This window comes from Ostrinia nubilalis, chromosome 29 (assembly GCF_963855985.1).
Source record: "Ostrinia nubilalis chromosome 29, ilOstNubi1.1, whole genome shotgun sequence".
In the NCBI taxonomy this organism is placed as follows: domain Eukaryota; kingdom Metazoa; phylum Arthropoda; class Insecta; order Lepidoptera; family Crambidae; genus Ostrinia; species Ostrinia nubilalis.
Window position 1 is genome coordinate 3,738,328 of NC_087116.1, and position 21,627 is coordinate 3,759,954.

The following is a 21,627-nucleotide window of genomic DNA, read 5'->3' on the forward strand; positions in this document are numbered from 1 at the left end:
CTTGGCCTATGACAATAAGAGTCTCCATTTTGGTCTATTCTGCGCCATCTCTGCTGGTCCTTAGCAACTTCGTCTTCTGTCGACGGCCACTTAGTCGTCCCAAGTGCGCCTTCTTCACCACACAATCCTCTTCCATTATTTTTAGAATTCCGAGCCAGTCAAGTCTATGTGCTTTTTATTTCGCCAATGATGTTTGGCTCATCGAGGAGATTTTTTATTCCCGCATTATTTCTTCCCCTCTACGAATATGTAAAGTATCAAATAATGGTTTAATTTCTTTCTTCAACCGTATCTTCTCTCCACAGTACTCTCATCTCTCCGAGAGCCGGTGAAAGGATGGGTGGACAACTGGAACGGTCCCAACGGGATCATCGCGGCGGTCGGCAAAGGCATATTCCGCACGATGCTCGGGACAGGCGCACGAGTCGCCGATTTGGTGCCCGTGGACACCGTCATCAACCTGATGATTGTGTGCGCGTGGCGGACGCATTTGAGGCGGTAAGTCCAGAGCCATAAGGGCGAGAATTGAATAGCAATAGGTGCGAGTGGATCAAAGACAGACGGGACGCATTTGAGATGGCGAGTCCTTAGCAATAGGGGCGAGAAATAAGTAGCAAAGAAAACGAGTGGAGTAAAAAGTTCTGTAGCAACAAATGAGGCGGTTTTGAGATGTTAGGTAAGTCAAGGTTTTGGATGCGAGTGGATCAAAGATTGCTATAAATGCAGAAGATGCATTTGAAGATGAGATAGTAGAGATAGATGCGAGTAGACCAAAGGCTTCAAGGATTACAAATTAGTCTACTTTAAGATGGTAAAATAGTGGATAGATCAAAGCTTTCTGTAGTAACAGATGCGACGTATTTAATATCATAAGACACTAGATAGATCAAATAGGTACTTCTGAAGCTCCAAAAGAGTCGTATTTGAGATGCCTCTAGGCTCTAGCCTAGAGTAGAATGACAGATGTAACGCATTTGAGAAAGCTAGACTATAGAAACGCCAAAAACTTTTGTAGCTACAGTTAGGACGCATTAAAGTGGAATACAAAAAAATTGCGCCGAATTTGCCACACTTAAAATCGTCACTTGCTTATAGAATTATGGCTGAATTTCGTCTGACTATCGGTTGTTATTACAGAGGCGAAGGCGTGGTAGTGTACAACTGCTGTACCGGCCAGCAGAACCCCATCACGTGGCAGCGGTTCGTGAAGACCAGCTTCAAATATATGCGGAAACATCCGTTTAGTGAGTTGTTATTTATTTTTACAGTCGGCAGCATAACAGAAAATACATGTAAAACCAAACTTATTACAACTACCTAACACGATCTATCAATTCTAAATGATCCCAACTCTCCTTCATATCTTAAGTCTCAGTTTAATCTTCTCAGCTCTACGCACTCACGTCAGCTCCGTTCCTCCAACAAGTCCGTTCTTTCCACCCCTCTTCACCGAACTGGTTTTCTCTCCGACTCCTTCCGTCTCCAGGCCACAAGGCTCTGGAACTCTCTGCCTGAAGAGACCAGGCAAGCGTCTAGTAAGTTTTCTTTTAAAAAATCTGTCCATAATCACTTCCTCCAAATGATCTCATCTTCATGAATTGTAATTTCAGTTTAACTCAATCATCTATTTTATGTATGTATTTATTTATTATATATTTTATATATTATTTATGTATGTAGCATATTTGTTTTTGTTCGCCTTATGTTCAAATTTATTTTGGCATAAAAGTTTAAATAAATAAATAAAATAAATAACACGTTCTGTGGCTGAAATGATGATGATGATGATGATGAGCTTGCAGACTATAGACTTTTTATCGGTCGATAGTTGGGTCGAACTGTTAATCAGTACGAACATGCATGGAAGTGCGCACATTATGTACACCGATTTGGTATCGGCCGATTCCTCATCCAAATTCGAGGTCCGGTGAAAAGGCCGGTAGTCTGCGGGGTGTTTTAATAAGACAGTCTCTAGCATCTTACTTAGGGCTGATTTTTCAATTGTCAGATATCTTATATAGCCTGAACAGGAACATAAAAACCCTCGCCATGTTGCGGAAAACTAATGGTACTAATTTCTTTTAATGGCAACAGTAACTGAAAACTTCATTGTCATGTCACCTTGCATGTCAGTCTATTGCTGTCAAAGTGTAAACAAACTTTATTTTAAATGTGCGCAATTGATTTTGTGAATTAAATTGCTAAAATCTTTTTATAGTCGTGAAAGAAAAGTGGTTTACAATGTGTTAAAGTATTTGTCGAAGAGAAATACTAAGGGTTCGGACAATAATTTTCATTGAATAATGTTTCCGACAAAGGTTGTCAAATTTACTGACATGTTTATCGCATATAGATGACCCACGCTGAACTGTCCCGCCAAACTCAATGACAGGGGGGCGCTACCATCGTTCAACTATATGGTTTCCAACATGGCAAAAATCTGAACCAGCGATCCGGTATTGACGGTGGCGCCCCACTGTCAATGTTATCGACAGGACAGTCCAGTATTTTGGAACTATAGTACAGTCCACTATGAAAATTAGCTGTGGTTTGTTTCAACTACCTATTTTAAAATTTTTTGTCACTTTCTAAGTGTTGAATTTTATGGAATTGGGAAAGAAGTACCGAGTTTGAAGCGTTCATGAGCAAACATTGCAGTTGAATATTCAAGTTCTGAATTTGATTATTGATGAATAATAAAATAAATCCTACTAGCTCGATTGATGGTTTCATTTAATTTATTTAAACCAGGTTACCTATAATAATATTTTTTCGTTAATTTATGAAAATATCAAATTAGCCCGTAATCCTGAATCCTGATACATAAAGTTAGCCTATTAATTTAACATAGGTACGACTGTACTCAGTGTTGCACTATCAAATGCAATTGACGCGCCTCTATGCCAGGGTTTTTATGTTTCTGGTCAGGCTATAATTCCCATACTAAAACTATCAATGTGCCAAACTTATTCTTCAGTTAAAAGTTATCCGACGATTGAAAAATCAGCCCTTACCCTGATGTACTGTCGTTTCAGCAAAATACATACATTATTTCAGCCGATTACAATGTATCAAAAATGTGGAACACACTTTACTCCGTAGTCTCCGTAGTCAATTGTCCCTGCGTCACAGCCCTTAGTGGAGACCTTTTCAAAAGCGCTTTTATACATCCCAGTTCTTCAGGATAATAATGAGGAGGGTCCTGGCACTCGTGGCTTTTTAACACACTTTTATTAGGTCGTCTTACACGCACTTCTAATTCTTGTATGATCATGAAACTTGGCAATTATAATTATGTAGATTAGGTGACAAAACAATATTATGGTATCATCGAGCTGGTCTGATGATGGAAGGTGGCCATAGGAACTCCTAAACGAAACGGTGGAATCGCATCGAGTTTTGGTTCGTTGGATTTGTCTTTTCGAGCACTTCAGTGCTAGATGATGTCCAGGGTCCTGATGATGCAGCCGGGAGATGGCCATAGGAACTCGCAACTAAGAGCGTGTTTTTAGTTTTTTAAACTATTAATTATTTTGCCAATACAATGAATGTTTTCTTCCATTCCAGGTGAAGTGGTATGGTATCCAGGAGGCGATATCACCAACAACCGCCTCAAACACAGCACTCTATCGCTGCTGCAGCATCGCGCGCCCGCCGTCGTCATGGATCTGGTGGCGAAGGCTTCCGGAAGCAAACCTATGTAAGAATCGTTCGTTCGTTTCAGCCGAATAACGTCCACTGCTGGACAAAGGCCTCCTATAAGGATTTCCACAACGACCGGCGCTGTCCGTATCTAGGCACCTCCCGCGACCTTCACCAGATCGTCGGTCCACCTAGTGGGGGACCTGCCCATACTATGTCTTAATAATATTTGGTTAAACTAGAAAAGCTTGTTACTATGCTGTCTAGACAAATTTATAAATCTACGACGATTTTGTAGAGCTTGTAGGTTATTTAGATCTATGGATAACCTGGAAGTCGAACCTTAATTTCGAACTCCTCCTATGTTTCGTTGCGGGTCCAATGACAGTTTAACTTTCCCTCGGGACAAACTTGACTTTCATTGGTTGGGTTTTTGTGGCGGTCAAGCTGTAGATCCTGGCTACACAGGAGTAGCAGTGGTGGGAACGAGAGGTGGGAATAGTCCCGTTATGATCGATAAATTCTATGGATCTCCGATCTGTCTATAGATTAGATTGATTATTTATTACGTCTTCACGCTACAAAATCATCATTGAATCTTTTCCGAGTCCAAAGTTTACGTTTTTTCTTCAAAATCTTTACAGCATATTATATTAAAACCAAACATCAAACTTCTATCTAAAATATCAAACTTCTTTTTGTCTTTTTCGTCCCGGCTACATCACCTTTTGCAAAAAGCTACAAAGTTATGTTTTATAAATTGAATTGTCTCAAAAACGTTATTTTAATTGCCCTTTTTGTCTGCTCCAGGATGATCCGAGTCCAAAACAAGCTTGAAAAGGCCGCAGCTTGCCTCGAGTATTTTACAACTCGCCAATGGTCGTTCGCCGACGACAATGTGCAAGCGCTCTGCGCAGCGCTCTCGCCGTCCGACAGAAGAACATTCGACTTCAACGTTCGCAATATCGACTGGGACGCGTACATTGAGTCCTACGTTCTGGGTATTCGCAGGTTCTTGTTCAAAGAGAGCCCGGACACGCTGCCTAAATCGCGCGCGATTCTAAGAAGGTGAGTTTGATATCATCATCATTTGGATATTTAAACGCTATTGCAAGAGCATGGCCTTCTAATTTACTAGAAATTTTTATAGAGGATTTGCCTTTTTGGAGTATATATCGATGATGTTGTTATTGTGGCCAAGGTTGTGCAATTTCATTATGGATAAATTCTCGAATGATTAAAGCATTTTGTGCCATTGTCGGATGGATGAGAAAGCGACTAACTAAACGATTTTGTTACTCAAGGAACGTCTAGAAGACGAAGATACGTTTACTAATAGATGATTTTTGGTTGAATGACTCTTCGCTAGTTAAAGCTTAGTGGTTGCTAAGTAGTTTAGTGGTCGCCAAGAGGTTTTCATCTTCAGTAGTATGAGGACAAGTGCCTTAGCAAGAAGTTTGTTCTCTGAATCTTTGATGATGACTGATGTGGCAATTGACTTATCAAGTTGTACTTTTGTTTCAGATTACACATAGTCCACGTTCTAACTCAAATGGCCACCGTATTCTTCCTATGGAGATTTCTATTCTCACGCTCGAACGCACTCCGCAACATCTGGCGTTACATCCTCGAGTTCTTAACGCGGGCAGCACGCCTCCTCGCCATAGCCTGATGCGCGCTTTTATGATAAACCATGACTACAGCGCCCCCATCAAACTAAAAAGTTAGCATTGCTTCCAAACTCGCTAACATTAAAACCTCTTTTGACGTTGAAACTTTTTTTCATCACCTTTCGAAATGGCGGCAAGGAACTTTGACACCAATAGAAGTTATTGTTAAGGATCACAACGGCAAATAATGTATAGGAATACTTTCTCTTCAATAATAAGCTTACGGGGCTGTTGTTTTTTGCTTCCTCTATAATAGTGGTTCTGTGCGGTGTAGAAATTGACGATGTTTTAGATTAGTAAAATGGCGCGTTTGAATTTTTTATCATCATTCAGTTACAGTAATATTTGGAAATGATTTGATTGCAGTGAAAGTTTAACTGTTGACATCTGTCTTTAAATTTGAAGCACCAAATCAAAGGCTCAAATTAGATTGGTTTATGGGACTAATAAATAGAAACATCTAGCAAATGTCCAATCTTTATTGAACCTCTCACGACACTTTCAATGAAATCATTTGCAAATAAAGGTAGATATCGTGTAATGATTCTCAAACTGTAATTGAATGATGTGAATATAACAGTTGCCTTAGTGATTTTACATCGCATAAAATCATTTACTCTTCCCGAGCGCTAGGCCGTTAAGATAGTTCTGTTACTAATTGTTAAATAAGTAATAGTAATTCCAGATAATTTTGTACCTATATTACAGCTCAATGATTATCTAAAAAAATAATGTTCAAAACTCTGTTATCGCCTAGTAATAATTGTACAATAGTTATAAATGCTATTCGAGAAACACCAGTTAATATATTCGACTAGTTAAATAAATAGATGTTTCTGTTGCCACTTCTGACGAGTTTGTTTTCAACATCGTCGATTTTAGACGTTGTTTTGTATCAAATATTGATCATAGGCAGATTGTCGAGTATTTTGTAAAGCATCAACCATTACGCTGTTCGATTGTAAGATTGAAATTAAACGGTGCAAGCGATACGATGATTACTTGAAGATGTTCAGTCAGTCGCGCAAATGACTTCCTATTAATATAGAAATAGGTTAATATGATCATAATAATGCGTATACTTCACGATTGCTTGCAACGCTTAAATTCAATGGCATATGAAAGTATAAAATTAAGGTATATGACATATTAAAATAAAAAAAACCATTAGATCAAAAATAATGCGCAGGAATTCATACACAAAAATGTCTGTAACAAAAACACCAAAAATAAATCACCCTACAACTACAGGTTCTAAACCAAAGTTCAATTTATTTATAATATTTATTCCTGAACATCTTATTGACGCATTGATTAGATGTGAAGGCTCAAACAGTTAGCTAATACTAGTCAAGAGTAAACTATTAAACTATTCGACATAATATAGGCACCCATGTAAAATATAAACAAAATTCCATTTAAAATTGTTAAACAAACGGTTATTAGTAAAATTATTTAATGAAAATAATAATTAAAGTATAGAAAAGTGGAGTGAGCGGTTTGATAGCGGCTAGGATTGTAGTTTTAACAATTTTTTGTCCCGATCATTCTGAAATTTGAAATGTAGGCGTACAAGTATCCTAACGCAACATTAAAAGAGTCGATGGTAAAATGAAACTTTTACAATACGACGAAAATGTACCTCTAGTTATAGTAAGAGGTGGTGATGAAAATTTTGTAAAGGTTGTTATGAAACATATTACGTAAATTTATACCTTTGCAGTCTTTTTAACGCGCTTGGTGCACTAGGAATGTCTAATAAGGAAATCCTATGCTTGCTCAACATTTTATTTGAAATTCCTTTCAAAGTCTTACTAAGTTGCAAACATTACATCATTATTTTTCAAAACGTTAACATAAAGCTATGAACTATGAAGTTATTGAATTTCATAATATTGCAAATAATATTGATTTAACTTCCACCAAAAGACTATGTTGACTGATTAATTTCTTTATTAATGTTTAAATTAAAAATTAGAATTACACTTTTGAAACATAAGCTCAATGGCAAATTTTCTTCCTAAAATACTAAATAAGATTTAGATTTTAGAAATTACGTCTATCAACATAATTTTGATTGTACCAATAATAAGGTTTTAAGTTAGATCTTTGTTGTGGTTACTATCAGATTTATGTTTCAACAAAAAATTGAATAGCATTCTGATGTTCATTGTATTTATGGAATTTTTTACGACAATTATTATCTTTTAGGAGTTTGAATTGATATAGGAATCGATGAAACCTATAACTGAGGTTCAAGTTATCGACATCAATTTATTTGATTTATCTGGACGATGTCATATTACTAAACTAGAAACATTGAAATACAAATTGAATAGATTAACTACATAAAGTTTATTTTCTTGGTATCAAGATAATCAAATGTAAGTAAATCATTGCAAGGATATTGAATAAAATTGGTAATTGGTACTTATGTCAGGGATTCTCTCTTTCTCTCTGTTTTGTTGATTTGGCTTTTGAGAATCAATAATTTAAATTAGACATCACCACAAATAAGTTGCGTTAGTTTTGGCTTGACAGCTGCAAATGTGCCGAATTTGTATAAAATGCTAGTTGATGAATTTTAGATAGAATTAGTTTAACATTTGCTGGTTGGAATGCTTCGCAACCATATTCTCGCCTGAACGAAGGCTTCAGATAAAATGTAAAAGATTTTGATAAAGTTCAACGAAAACGTGAGTCCAGATAGGGAGTTTAGATTTACACGACGACGGTAGTTGGAATGGCATAACAACTTTAATAAACAAAAAATTTGATATTTTGTTCGTGGCATATCGTGTCAAAAACTTTGATTATAATTTTTATGACGATGTCACGAATATTCTTATTCCATTGTTATTTATGCTTCCCATATTGTCTTGGTAAAGGTCTTTTGGTATGGTAATAGTAAATTATGTTCGATTTGACTGTAGTGATTTGATTGTAGGCTATAATCTGATGAATCCAATGGTTTTCTATCCCATGCTTCCTAGTTTGTGTTATATTGTGTCTAAATTTGTTAATATTTATTGTATTGAGATATTGAAATGGTGGATAGTATTTACTCCAATCGAGTAATTGTTTTTTTATTCAGGAAGCTCGTTTACTAATCTTTTAACTATTGATTTTTTCTTTTTTAGAGGCATTCTTAGCCTATACACCTAATAAATTTTCATAGAAAGCTTAAACTTTGGTATATTGCAATCCACCATTTTTACGTCTGGATTACAATTGCCCATTTGTTTGGATCTTGTCTCCCAACACTGAAATTTAAGTCTTCTAATATGTACCGTAATACCTGGTATAGCCTGACCAGGAACATAAAAACCCTGGCATAGAGGCGCGTCAATTGCATTTGATAGTGCAACACTGAGTACAGTCGTACCTGTATTAAATTAATAGGCTAACTTTATGTATCAGGATTCAGGATTACGGGCTAATTTGATATTTTCATAAATTAACAAAAAAATATTATTGTAGGTAACCTGGTTTAAATAAATTAAATGAAACTATCAATCGAGCTAGTAGGATTTATTTTATTATTCATCAATAATCAAATTCAGAACTTGAATATTCAACTGCAATGTCTGCTCATGAACGCTTCAAACTCGGTACTTCTTTCCCAATTCCATAAAATTCAACACTTAAAAAGTGACATAAATTTTTAAAATAGGTAGTTGAAACAAATCACAGCTAATTTTCATAGTGGACTGTACTATACGATAAACATGTCAGTCAATTTGACAACCTTTGTCGGAAACATTATTCAATGAAAATATTGTCCGAACCCTTAGTATTTCTCTTCGACAAATACTTTAACACATTGTGAACCACTTTTCTTTCACGACTATAAAAAGATTTTAGCAATTTAATTCACAAAATCAATTGCACACATTTAAAATAAAGTTTGTTTACACTTTGACAGCAATAGACTGACATGCAAGGTGACATGTCAATGAAGTTTTCAGTTACTGTTGCCATTAAAAGAAATTAGTACCATTAGTTTTCCGCAACATGGCGAGGGTTTTTATGTTCCTGGTCAGGCTATAATAAGATTTACTTGTTAAGTAATGCCTAAGTTTATACGACGTGTTATTTTAAGTGTTAGCATTTCCTCTTAATGTTAAGTCTAATGCGGAACGCTTCGTCCTTGTTACTTCGGAAATACTACAATTTTGGAAGGGATTTAAAAAAGTTGGACATGAAAATTTTTAGCGAAGAGATTTTTTAATTTTTTTAATTTTGATTCATTAGGACTACGTCAAGAACCAAGGCAAAGATTATCATTACGTTAATTTTACAGTAAAGTAGACGTTATTGGGCGCGGGAAGGTTATGGGTACAATAAGGAAGTAAGAAATCGACGACACCGATTCTGACGACAATTTGTAAGATAAAAACACACATAGATACAGTTTTTTGCTTTGCATTTAATGTATAAGTGAACTCATGGAAAATATGAGATCGTTATCACGGTTTCGTTCTAGTATAATGTTGTATAGAGCGCATTTGCCTATTATGTTTATTTGTATATTAGTGTTAATATGGATTCGATAGATTTTGTTAATGATTTGAACTAAGGGTTATATAGAAGATAATAAATAGATTTATTAATACAGCAGACTTTATTTCTCATATTCAAGAAACTTGGCATTTAAATGGCATCTAATCACACAATGTCCAGCTTTTGTGAATCCGTTCCTACTTCTTCCAATGTTATTAAGAATTTTTGATAGATGACGTTCTATTATTACCAAAATACCTTCACTGACATCTATACTATTAGTGTGCTGGACTACTATATCTACCAGAATATCATCTGATCTTCCAGTTTTTAAGATACTCGTAGTTGCTTGTTTATTAGCCAATTTGCTACTTTCTTCATTGGTAGTATAAAAAAGGCTATCAGCAGGTTGTGTTTCAGTAATTTCTTCGTCATAGATCTCTTTGTGAGAATTGAGACTTTCAGAAATTTACTTTTTGAAAAGCTAAACTGTCATCATGATAGATTTAAGGCAAATAATATACCTGAATACAACAATATTGAATGTAGAGTCCAGTGCACTCGTAAGATAGATGTCAGTCACTTATTCTGAGTTATCTTTGGACTTCCATATTTTTATTGTAATGAATTAGATGTCACACAAGCAGATTTATCACAGCTAAAATTTTCCTAATTTTTGGGAATTTCCAACGGACAGAAAGGTGAATCAGAATAAGACAGTTCCCATACCCTTAGTGTAAAAACCTGTCGTTTCCTCGGAGGAGGTCGATTTGTGAATTATGATTATTTACGCCTGTAAGTATATTATTATATGTACATTTTGAACAAAGGAAAACACTTGGTCTTTATTATTATTGTTATTTTAGTGAGCTTGTAAAGATTTTGCGTTGACTGCTTTTCTATTTAAGATATTGTTTCTCGGAAATTGATAAAAAAATGTCTGTGCGATTATTTATTATTGTGTATATAGAATTTAGCTACCCGAAGTTAAATCCAAAATATGAGAAGCGAAAAGTGTGTTTCATTTTTTTTCGCTGTCATAAAAAAGTTTGTAGGGAAGTTTTTGGGGAGGATAAGGCGTGTGCGGTTCCTAAGCTAGCGTTGTCGTCATTTTTGCAATAAACTTTGTTAATAATATTATTTCCACAAACGCAATTATTTGCAATACAATCAATCAAAGTGAATTCGAACCAAATGATTTAATTTAAGTTTTTACGTTAATAACAGTAGATGGCGCTAAAACAGGATAGTAACGTAAAATGGCGGCTGACTCTAGTTTGGGGACCGCGTGAAAATGCTTTAAATTTGTTTTGCTTAGATGCCAACATTTTGTCTATGGTATGGTAATCTAGAACTTGGGAAACGTAACGAGTGGTATAAATATGCTCAAAGTACGATCGTCCTCGTCTCATCTGCTGGTTCCAAAATCTTTGTCTATGCTTTATTTCTTTTCATTTTAGTCAGATTTGGTTTCATGATACAAAGCATTTGGTTAGATTCAACTAAGTATAGCAATTATTTCAGATGTTCCGAATGAATTTAAAGATTGTTGAAAGGCATTAGATAGCAATCAGAGTAATTTATGGAGTTTGCAATTTGAAATTGGGGAAATGCCATAAATTCACATCAGATAGTCGTTGCAAATAATAGCACCTATGACAATTTAGTAGCATGTGATTTGCTTGTTGTTACAAACTTAACGTAGCCTTCAGCATCATGCTGATAATCTCATAATTATTGACTTTGGGACTATATTTCAGTTGCCAGATCATTTATCTGCAGTGTCAGTTTCAATAACAATTTGATCATGCATGTCCATAAAAAGGAATTGAATATAGCAATGCATGCATTGCATTGGATGTTTCAAAAATAGCAACAATTTGGCAAATCATAATCATTACTGCTTAGGTCAGACAAAAAGTACCCGAAAAAATATCAGAGAGAGAAAGATACAGAAGTGATCTAGCCAGATAGAGACGGGGATAGTCAGGCAGCCAACGAGTCTTGGTGATAGGTCGGCGACAAACGTGGGACGATTTGATTTACTATTCCATATATTAAAATAAAAAGGATGTAAAGTTCCAGATGTTTTATTGAGGGAATGTCCAGAAGAGAACCTTTCTTGTCCTCATCCTAAATCCTTCTTGAGATAAGTCACTCAATGTCATCATCATCGTCATCATCATCATCAAGTTAGTCTCCACTGCAGGAGCTGTCAATCTACCAGTAAAAGGAGAATTTGGTCTACGCACACTCTATTAAATAGTGAAATAAAACATGCAAAAATCTTCAAGTCAAGAAAATCTGAAAAGTTATAAACTCTCATCCTCTCATCAGCTAGAAAAGAGCTGATCTTCAAACGATTGAACGGATCTTTATAAATTAAAGCTAAAAACCATCTCGAATAAACGTGGTTAGCTTTTGCCAACATCAGTAGGTAAAGAAAATAATTCAAATTACAACAACAATAATATTTTATTTTCAATAAATTAAGTAATTAATTAACAGTGCATTAAAGACGAACAAAGCGTGACTGAACAAATTGAGGGTAGTATAAAACATCGTCATTTTGACAGATGAGTTTGGAAGTGCTGCCATCTAGTAGTGATGATCAAATTGATTAATCAGTGATAGTTCCTCCAGTGGGCACTTTTTGTTCCTTCTTTGGAGTGTGAGGCGGAGTCAATTCGTATTTGTGTTCATCGTATCTGAAAACAAATATTAAATTGTAAGTATATCAAATGCGAAAATTCTGCAAGACTCCTTCGAATACGCAACTCCGTTAATATTGTAAAAGTTCTGTATGACTTTTTCCCATCTCTCGTTCACAATGTGTAGCCATGATCTACAGCTTTACCTTACAGCCAATGAAATTCAACCAACAAGAGGGTTTATTGGGTCTTTTTAGTAAACACTTGTGTGAATAAATTAAAAAGAAATAAAGGGTCAAAATTAAAGTGGTTTGTAATGCCGTGATGCCGTGATGTCATGCCCTGCGTGCCCTAAAAACTGCACGCAGGAAGATTTAATGAATGCTACTGACAACGCCACTCTTGTAGCCGAGTTTTGGGCTGACACTGTATGTATAGGTTTGTTGTCGACACGACAAGAAGATGATTGGTTTTTAAGAACATGAAACGCAAATGTTCAAGCGTCTGATCTGAGATGATAGCCCAATATTTCCTCCTGTTAGTGTGTCAACTACACTAAACTGGCGGCCCTATTTCGTGACATTGGCTGAACAGACAAACAGTGTGCTCACAGTGGCGAAAAAACACAAATCGCCATCAACAAAAAGATAAAGAAAACTGCCTATTCTCTACGACTCACTTCTCCAGCGGTGGGCATAAGAAGTGCCTGATGTTCCTCGGCATGAACAAGTCGGCTTGCACCTTGCACACGTCCAGGGCATAGTCTTGGAACTCCGAGATGATGTCCAGATCCACAGGAGGACCAATTCCAGGCACAGCATACACTATTGTTATCTGAAAGATAAAGTGATAAAATCACCATGATAGTGTAAAATCAAATCAAATGGTGGTCCTACTGCTAAGTTCTACTGGTAGAACGAATAATTTTATTTTTCGGTTGCGAAACTAAAGCCCGATCTGTAAGATCTGGTCTGATCTGGTCTGGCACACTCACTGCGGGCACCCGTCGCACAGGCGCGACAGCAATATAATTACGCGCGAGCGATAAGGATGGGTAGCTTGGGATCATTGGACAAAATTCTACGTGCTCACGGACCAGACTATACCCAAAGAACTACATATTTTTAGGATCACTGCAAATGATTTGTTATAGTCCTTCTTATATTTCCATCTGCCGTTACCAACCGTGCGATGTGGAAGTCATTGGGGGAGGCCTATGTTCAGCAGTGGACGTTCTGTGGCTGAAATGATGATGATGGCTGCTATAAGATGCTAATGTTCTGTTTGATGCGCAGGCACTATACCTCTGGGATAGGTTGTTCCTCCTCTTCCACTTCCTCGACCTCTGGCACGATGATGTCCATGTTCTCGTCGAGGAACGTCTCCAACATCTGCTTGATCATTTCCACTTCTTCTGGCTTGGCCTGAAACAATAAAACTTGTTCAGGTTTCTCCAACTATGTGTAGGTATATGTAAACTAATGTAAAGTAACAGGGAGTCCAGGCCAGGAGTTGTGCAGCGTTGCGATAACAGAGAAACAACGCAGCGAAGCACAGACTTTTTAAAATATCGAAGGTGATTGTCAGTTCAAAGACTGACCTACCATTCACAAGCACTGCATCGTCTGAGCAAGCGGCGTTGGGTTGCGAATCAACTCGGAAAGGAATCACCGTATCGCCTTTCGCGAGCTGTCAACTGCGAGGCGAGGCGTTTACGTTACGGTGTGGATAAGTGTGCGTTGCAGTATGGAGTTTCATACAAAGTATACTGACCTGCTCGAGTTGATACGGTCACGATCCCTTTCCGGGTTGATAAATGTGCTACACCTTTGATTAACCAGTTTCTACTATAAGCTTATTGGTCGTGCTTTGATTAACCGATTTCTACTATAAGCTTATTGGTCGTTAAGTACTTCTGTATTCTTACCTTCTTCTTCTTCAAGTCAGGGTCCGGCAGGATAGCGATCTGCTCGTCAATGTACGCCATGATCTCCTTCTCGATGTGCTGGACGATGAACTCTCCGCTGGTGGTGGACATCTGCCGACCGGCCACCATTCCTGTGAACAGAGTTCGTGATTTGCAAGAGTATCTTAAAAGTGCTGCAGTGGATTAAATTACACTGCCTCTTTTCTGACCCAATAAACTATTCGATATCACTGATGGTTACTCGAAAAAGTATCGATATCGGTCCACGTCAGCATCGAATTTCTCTCACACCACAGTCTCCATTACAGTGGACCCCACTCAAAAATGACTCATTGTTTTATTTAATTCATAAGTAGTTCACGATGGAGGTAGACGACTACATCAATTTGTCTATTAGATTATTAATTTGGAATTTCCCTACCTTAAAACAAAACTAATGACTATTAATTAATTTACTTGAGCACTTCACTAAAACCTTTTGTAAGAGCTTTATACTTCAACAGATTCATACCACAATCTTCACCCATCCATACCTCATCTTCAGAAAATTAGCCCTTATCGTCTTACCAAGGTCATAATTAGCAGATTTGAATCTATTGACAATGGCTGCTATTTCATCTATTGTTTGTTCCAGGTCTTCAAGACGATCCATTCTTGCAGCATATGCCTAGGGAGAAGGAAAGGACTTGGATTAAGGATAAGGATGATGATGGAAAGGATCTAAAAGGTTCAGGACCCACTGTGGGTCATAACAATGGGACCACGGTTAAAAAGGGGCCTACGGGTTAAAAAATACCCGTGGACCCAGGACATTATAGTGAGACCAAGGGTAATAGAGGCACCAGAAACTAAAGAAAGCTCAATAAATCCTGATGTGTTGAACCTAGTTGCTTAGTAGTTTACTTAACTTCAACTAACAGCTTAAAAATTTTTGTCAACCTTTGAAAAACAAAAAAAGTTTGATAATAGTGGCCGACTTTCTTGCGCTGCTTCTTCTCAGAACTGGCCCATTTATTGTCCTGAAGCAGTGGTAGGATTTAAAACTTTCCTGGACAGTAACCCAGACACAATAGAAGTTAAATTGTTATGACTGCAATAATATCACATGACCTAATACAGACTGTTTGTTTGTACTTATCTAATTCACTATCATTTAATCCCTTTTTGCTCTAAATCTAATAGTGGTTTTAAAACGTAAGTTACTTCTGCGACATATTCAGTTATGTTCACAGCCACTTCCACTTGTTCCTCTTTCTGCTGCTCCTCGACCTGATCGTCTGCTGGTGGAAGTTCTTCTTCTCCCAGCTCTTCATCTATTACCACTTCTTTTGGTTCACCTGTGGGGGCAGAATTTTCTGTTCGGTTTGGTTGGTGGTAGGGCTTGTTCTAAGTCTGCCTGGCTAGCTACCACCATCTTACCTAAGTCTGTCGCCATAACAACAATGTACAGCATTGTTGTGTTCCGGCAGTTAGAGGTATAGCCAGTTCCTCCGTGGTTGAGGATTCCGTGTGAAGCTCGCTTCCACCTTCGGCCTGATCATCACTTACCATCAGGTGAGATACAGTGAGATAAGAGCTTCCTCGTTGTGGATAAAAAAAAAAGTTGTTTTGTCTAGATGCTGTCTAGGGTGGTAAAGTCTTGCTTTGAAAAGGCTCAAATCCTAGTGTTTGGCAGAAAAAATACCAGAATCTTCTAGCAGTTTCTCAATCAGACTTATGTTGCAAAATTGGACTTTTATAACTTGCATAAGACGTGACCAGATGTGACGAAGCACCAAAAGAACAAAGGATTACTACAACTTGATTGGCTTAATAGGCAACTGTTTCTATTTACAAAATAATATAAAATGTTTAACCATAAAACTCGAACGGTATTTCATTTTCGTCTTCATCTAGAACAATAATCTCGATTCCTTCTTTCTTCTTCTCAACGACTTTCTCTTCGATTTTTTTAGACTGGTCTGTAGTTTAGAAAAAAAGTTGATAATTAAATTAACTGTTACAGCTAATTACATAGTACTACTATAGAACAGTAGTGAAGTTGTCATAAAAACGTTCTAGAACGCTTTAGAACGTTTTTAACGTTGTGGTTTTTATATTAGTATTTTGTTTTATGGGACTGTTGTTTTGTATCTTTTGAACACGTAAAATCATTTGAGATAATGTGATAAATTTATATAACATTCTCTCAAAGCATTCAAAACTTGTGCTAGCAGTACGTACAGAGTGATTTCTAGAACTTGAATAGAAAGTGACTCCTTCCCTTATGGATAACAACAATGAAGCGTAAAAATTTGGGATTTGGCTTTTTTCCCGACCAAGTGTCTTACGCTTAACTAATTTGTATTGTGTCACAAACGTGGTGTATGGACTGAAAGACTGATTGATGGATGACTACAAATAACTATGAGTATAATTAGTTAGTATTGTTTACAAACCTTGCTTTGGCACCGCTTCTGTAGAGCTCATCAGTGTGGCGCTGATTTCTCGTAATTTTCTCTGAAATTAATTAAATTCACTTAGATTTTTGTTAAAAAAAACCTTGTTTTTTAGGTTTTAGACATTTTCCTAAAAAAGCAATTTTTGTACATCAATTTTTATTTTAGTGAGTGGTTTATGAGTTTGTGTTTACAAATAATAATTCGTTAATGTAATTAAAGAGTTAATTATTTTAAAACTAACATCAACTTCTTCACTGGGACGTGCTCTTCCTGCAATGAAAATGAAAAGATTCATTTTGAAATGATAGAATAAGTTTATTCTAATCCCATTATAATTATTTTGAAAATGGCGCCCAACATGTTGCTAAATAAAAGTCATAATTATAACTACGCATGAAAATATTTGAAACTAAAATCTTGAAATAACTTCTGTAATACGAATTTCAATTCTAATTTTCTGATTTAAATACTAACTACGTTATAATTCTAAGTACTTGGGGCACTAACTACCAGTAATGACAGGGCCGGATCGTGAGTTTAGGGGCTCTTTCGCATTATCGTCTAACTTTGACTTGACTTAGCTGGGGGCCCCTTGAATGTACGGGGCCCTGGGCTGACACCCAAAAAGCCATACGCTAGATCCGGCCCTGAGCATAGATATTCAGAGGGCCTATAAAATCTGACCTGACATTGATGAAATTAATAATTAATCACTGATGCTAGTAATAAGTAGTTTCAATTCTAACTACATTCTTTAACTCCGTAACCTTTTCTCTCCATCAGATAGTTGTCCCTTTCAATCTGCCCTAGTCTCTCCATAGAGGGGGACCTCTCAATCCTTCCCATGGCAGGCATCATGAGCTTGACACTGAGTCGCGTGGTCCTGGCCACGTGGTCGTTTATGAGGGAGAGCTTCTGAAGATCGCCAGAGTCCGTCCAGTAGTCGTCGGAGGATGTCTGAAGGGTACAACGGACTTAGGACTCAATATCTACTGCCTTTGGAGCTTTTTTCTGATTATCTTTTCTAGGCACTACCAGTCATCATCATCGTTATCATTTCAGCCACATTTTATCCACTGCTAAACATAGGTCTCTCTCAATGATTTATAGATTGGCAAGTTGGTAGCGGCCTACGTCCAGCCAGCGTCTTCTTGCATGAAGGTCGTCTGTCTACCTTGTAGGTGGACGTTGTGCCAAATTAGCGACCTATACAGCAAAATTTAGAACCTTTCTGTATCAGTCATTAATTTCTATTGTTCGGTTGCGTCGTTTGCAAGTAGAGAGATGATTCTAGAGGTATACACAAAGGAGTTAATTTGAACTTACATCTCCGTGCAGTTCCTCTTGCTCTTGTATTTCTTCTTCTTCAGGCACGGATTCTGGGTCTGGAGCTTCTCCTGAATTTAACAAATAAAAAACAATGTAACTAATTAAAGTATAATGGATATAGAGGGTTATTTGAAGCAATCTCGCAGGAGTGGATTTTAACTGGCATCATACAACAAAATTGTTATGACGTGGCACAGTTATCAACCCAGAAAGGGATTGTAACCGTATCAACTCGAGGTGGTCAGTATTCTGCATGAAACTCCATACTGCATCGCCTACTTACCTAAACCGTAACGTAAACGCCTCGCCTCGCGGTTGACAGCGTGCAAAAGGCGATGACAGCTCGCGAAAGGCGATACGGTGTTGATCCCTTTCAGAGTTGATAAGTCTGCTATGACCTTTCTACGACTTTTGAAATTAATTTTTTTTTAGCTAAATTGGTGTAGCGGATTAAGCATCGAGTCACAAAGATAATAAAATTCCCATTTACATCAGTATGGGATTGAATGCAGTAACTCAACCTACCCTCTCTAAACCCATTGAAGTACCGCACGTCTTTCGCAGCGTCCATCTTAGCTATGAACTTGTACATGACAAGGAACTCGCTCACGGGAATGGCGGCGGAACCACCATCAGGTTCCTTCGTCAGAGATTCGCAGAGGAGAATCATGGTGTGTGTGAGGCACTGGAACCAAAGAGTTCAATGGAGACACAAAATTAGACATCATCATCATCATCATTTCATTTCAGCCACAGGACGTTCACTCTGGTCATAGGCTTCCCGCAATGATTATCGCCCGGTTGAGCGGCCTGCATCTAGCTCATGTAACTACCTTTATGAGGTAGTAGGAAGGCGCTTCGTTTTCACTGGTTTTCGTTGGTGGTTATAAAAGTGACTGAGTTTCTTCCACCACTTCTTCTCAGCATTAGCCGATATGTTGTTTCAAAGTGGTGGTTGAGCAATCTATATTTGGGATGTAAGTGCCCTGAAAAAGGCCTACATAATAATAAAGAATTTGCATTACCATCAGGTCCTTTAGTCTCCACTGCAGGAGCACCACATTCTCTAATTTACCAGAGGCAAATGGAGGATTTGGCCTACACTCCCCACGCTGGCCAGACGGGTTCGGAAGGTGACCGGTCTGATGTTCGTTTATTTGTCCCGGGAAGAGTGGAAGTGGCCCTTGTCATGGTCAGGAGACATTTACCCTGGTGTAGGTCCCGGGAAGCAACTGGGTACGGGTGACACAGGACCAGGTCATTATGGAAATCCTTGGGGGTGGTCCTTGTCCAGGATTAGAAATTTGAGTATCTTTAGGTTGAAAAAGAAGAGGATTTAACTTCGAAATACCTTGGTCAGTAGTCCTCCAGCAACTGCAAGAAAGTGCAAGAATGGCACGGTGTCCTTTCTTAAGTAGACCTCACAGAGGCAGAGAATTCTCCTCAACTCTTGAGGGTCGAGGCAGAAGCCCTCCCAAGCTTGCTTGAGGACTGGCAAGGGGATCTCTGCCATGCCTGCTAGCTGAAATAAAGAGGACAATAATTTACTTGAATACCAATATGACTACCAATCAACTACTGCTGATCACTACTAAAGCCTGGTCCGTGAGCACGTAGAATCCCGTCCAATGACCCCAAGCTACCCATCCTTATCGCTCGCGCGTAATTATATTGCTGTCGCGACTGTGCGACGCGCGCCCACAGTGAGTGTGCGAGTGCGACAGCAACATAATTACGTGCGAGCGCCAAGGATGGGCAGCTTGGGGTCATTGGACGGGATTCTACGTGCTCACGGACCAGGCTTTACTAAATCAAAGTTAAAGTAAAAGTTAGGCAAAGGGCATTATCATTATCATAGTTTTAACCAAAGGTCGTCCATTGCTAAACATAGGCACAAACATTTAACAATCCAGATTGGCCTGTTAACAGCCTGAATATACCTAGAGTCTTTTCGCAACCTTTAAAAATGATTTATAGGGTTATCTCTCCACCTTGTAGGTGGAGATTAGCTTCAGACCTTCTTACCAAATGAAGCAATAAAGTATAATGAATTATGATTCCTGCGGTAGACACGAGGGGCTGATATGTGACGTAACTAATCTATCTCAATAACATCTCGCGGCATTAGGAATCTACTCAGAAACACTATGCATCTGTAGCTGAACTGTACTGTGCGGTACTGCTTACCTGGTTAGCCAAGACTTTAAGGCACCCCCTAGTCAGTCCTCCCTCAGTGCTGAACACGGGGTATTCGAGCCGCAACTTCACCGGCGGCGGACGACGCTGCGCGAGCGCCTTGAAGTATTCGAATGACCAGCGTAAGAGGTCGTAGGGCTGAGTCTTGATGGCAGCTGGAATAGAATTTACAGGTCTAGCTCATCTGAGTCAGCGTCTGAGGTGTGGGAGCGGCACGGGAGGGTGTTCTTGTGACGTCAAACGTCAGCAAGACTTCAGATGTGCTTCAGATTGGGGATTGGGTTGTGTGGGGCTCTCCCCGCTAGAAGGGCAGGCATTAATTACTCAATTATTCATCATCATCATCATTTCAGCCATAGGACGTCCACTGCTGAACATAGGCCTTCCTCAATGCTTTCCATGTTGATCGATTGGTAGCGGCCTGCGTCCAGCGCATCCCTGCTACCTTTACGATGTCGTCGGTCCACTCAATTATTATCTTTTAGAAACTACATTATCAACGTCAATGCCTTAGGTAGCGTGTTTTAGAAGGTCTAGATAAACAGACAGACATGTCGAACTTATAACACTTCTCCTTTGGTTTAAAAATTGCTATTTTATTAGTGTTATATTTCATTTCGAGTGATAGCTTACGCAGTAGTGTATCAACGATGTTAAGGGACTCTACGTGCATGTAATTCCAATAGTTTTTTCGTACTCAGCAGGGTACTTACTGAAAGGCTTTGAAAAACTACCTTACCTTTGCAATACCTCTTCAAGATGTAAGGGAATTTCGGGGGTATGACTATCTGCTGGGAGCAGTACATCTGCTCAACTAACTCAGGCATGATTGAGGCTTTTTTTAATATTCCAACTGAAACAAAGATCTTTCATAGCTTTTTAATTCGGTTAAGACACCATGCAGACTTTTTTGTTAAATAATATTTCTGATTGAATTCGTAGCGAGTTCCAAGACAGCTATATCCCTGGACTCAACCTTCACTGGTTGGGTTTCATTGGCGGTCAAGCTGTAGATCCTGGCTATAGATACAGGAGTTGCAGCGGTGGGAAAGTGTGGTGGGATAAGTCCCGTATACAGAGTTTTTGTCGGCCGATAGTTTGGTCGAGCTGTTAATCAGTATGAACATGTATGGAAGTGCGCACATTACACCGATTTGGTATCGGCAGATTCTTCATACAAATTGGAAGACCAAACTATCGGCCGACTACAAGTCTGTAATCTGTGGAGTGTGTAAATTAACAGTGACAGTGCAAATAAGATCAGCTTC

The 21,627-nt window shown here is 38.2% G+C and overlaps 2 protein-coding genes across 5 annotated transcripts in view; one reads left to right on the forward strand and one right to left on the reverse strand.

The window, feature by feature from the left end:
* Nucleotides 1-8,610, forward strand: part of LOC135085678 (putative fatty acyl-CoA reductase CG5065) — a 53,836-nt gene extending 45,226 nt beyond the window's left edge. For both annotated transcript variants that reach the window (XM_063980483.1, XM_063980482.1), the window contains exons 8-12: nucleotides 306-498; nucleotides 1,138-1,244; nucleotides 3,568-3,700; nucleotides 4,453-4,710; nucleotides 5,167-8,610. In XM_063980483.1, coding sequence (XP_063836553.1) covers nucleotides 306-498; nucleotides 1,138-1,244; nucleotides 3,568-3,700; nucleotides 4,453-4,710; nucleotides 5,167-5,314 — 839 coding nt within the window. In that variant the 3' untranslated portion in view covers nucleotides 5,315-8,610. The remainder of the gene's footprint in view (nucleotides 1-305; nucleotides 499-1,137; nucleotides 1,245-3,567; nucleotides 3,701-4,452; nucleotides 4,711-5,166) is intronic.
* A 3,661-nt stretch (nucleotides 8,611-12,271) lies between these two features.
* On the reverse strand, nucleotides 12,272-21,255 carry LOC135085568 (titin-like). Of its 3 annotated transcripts, XM_063980338.1 has the most exons (15): nucleotides 21,099-21,254; nucleotides 20,351-20,514; nucleotides 19,515-19,685; nucleotides 18,689-18,848; nucleotides 18,161-18,231; nucleotides 17,602-17,791; nucleotides 17,076-17,104; nucleotides 16,832-16,892; nucleotides 16,250-16,354; nucleotides 15,597-15,730; nucleotides 14,961-15,060; nucleotides 14,394-14,524; nucleotides 13,771-13,890; nucleotides 13,146-13,300; nucleotides 12,272-12,523 (listed from the first exon to the last, which is right to left on the reverse strand). In XM_063980338.1, exons 1-15 carry the CDS (start codon nucleotides 21,184-21,186, stop codon nucleotides 12,436-12,438), a joined length of 1,767 nt encoding a protein of 588 aa, XP_063836408.1. In that variant the 5' UTR covers nucleotides 21,187-21,254; the 3' UTR covers nucleotides 12,272-12,435. The 3 variants fall into 3 exon arrangements, with proteins under 3 accessions (XP_063836408.1, XP_063836409.1, XP_063836410.1); XM_063980339.1 differs by lacking the exons at nucleotides 17,076-17,104; nucleotides 17,602-17,791 and having other exon boundaries at nucleotides 21,099-21,252; XM_063980340.1 differs by lacking the exons at nucleotides 14,961-15,060; nucleotides 15,597-15,730; nucleotides 16,250-16,354 and having other exon boundaries at nucleotides 21,099-21,255.
* Between the last annotated feature and the right edge of the window lie 372 nt (nucleotides 21,256-21,627).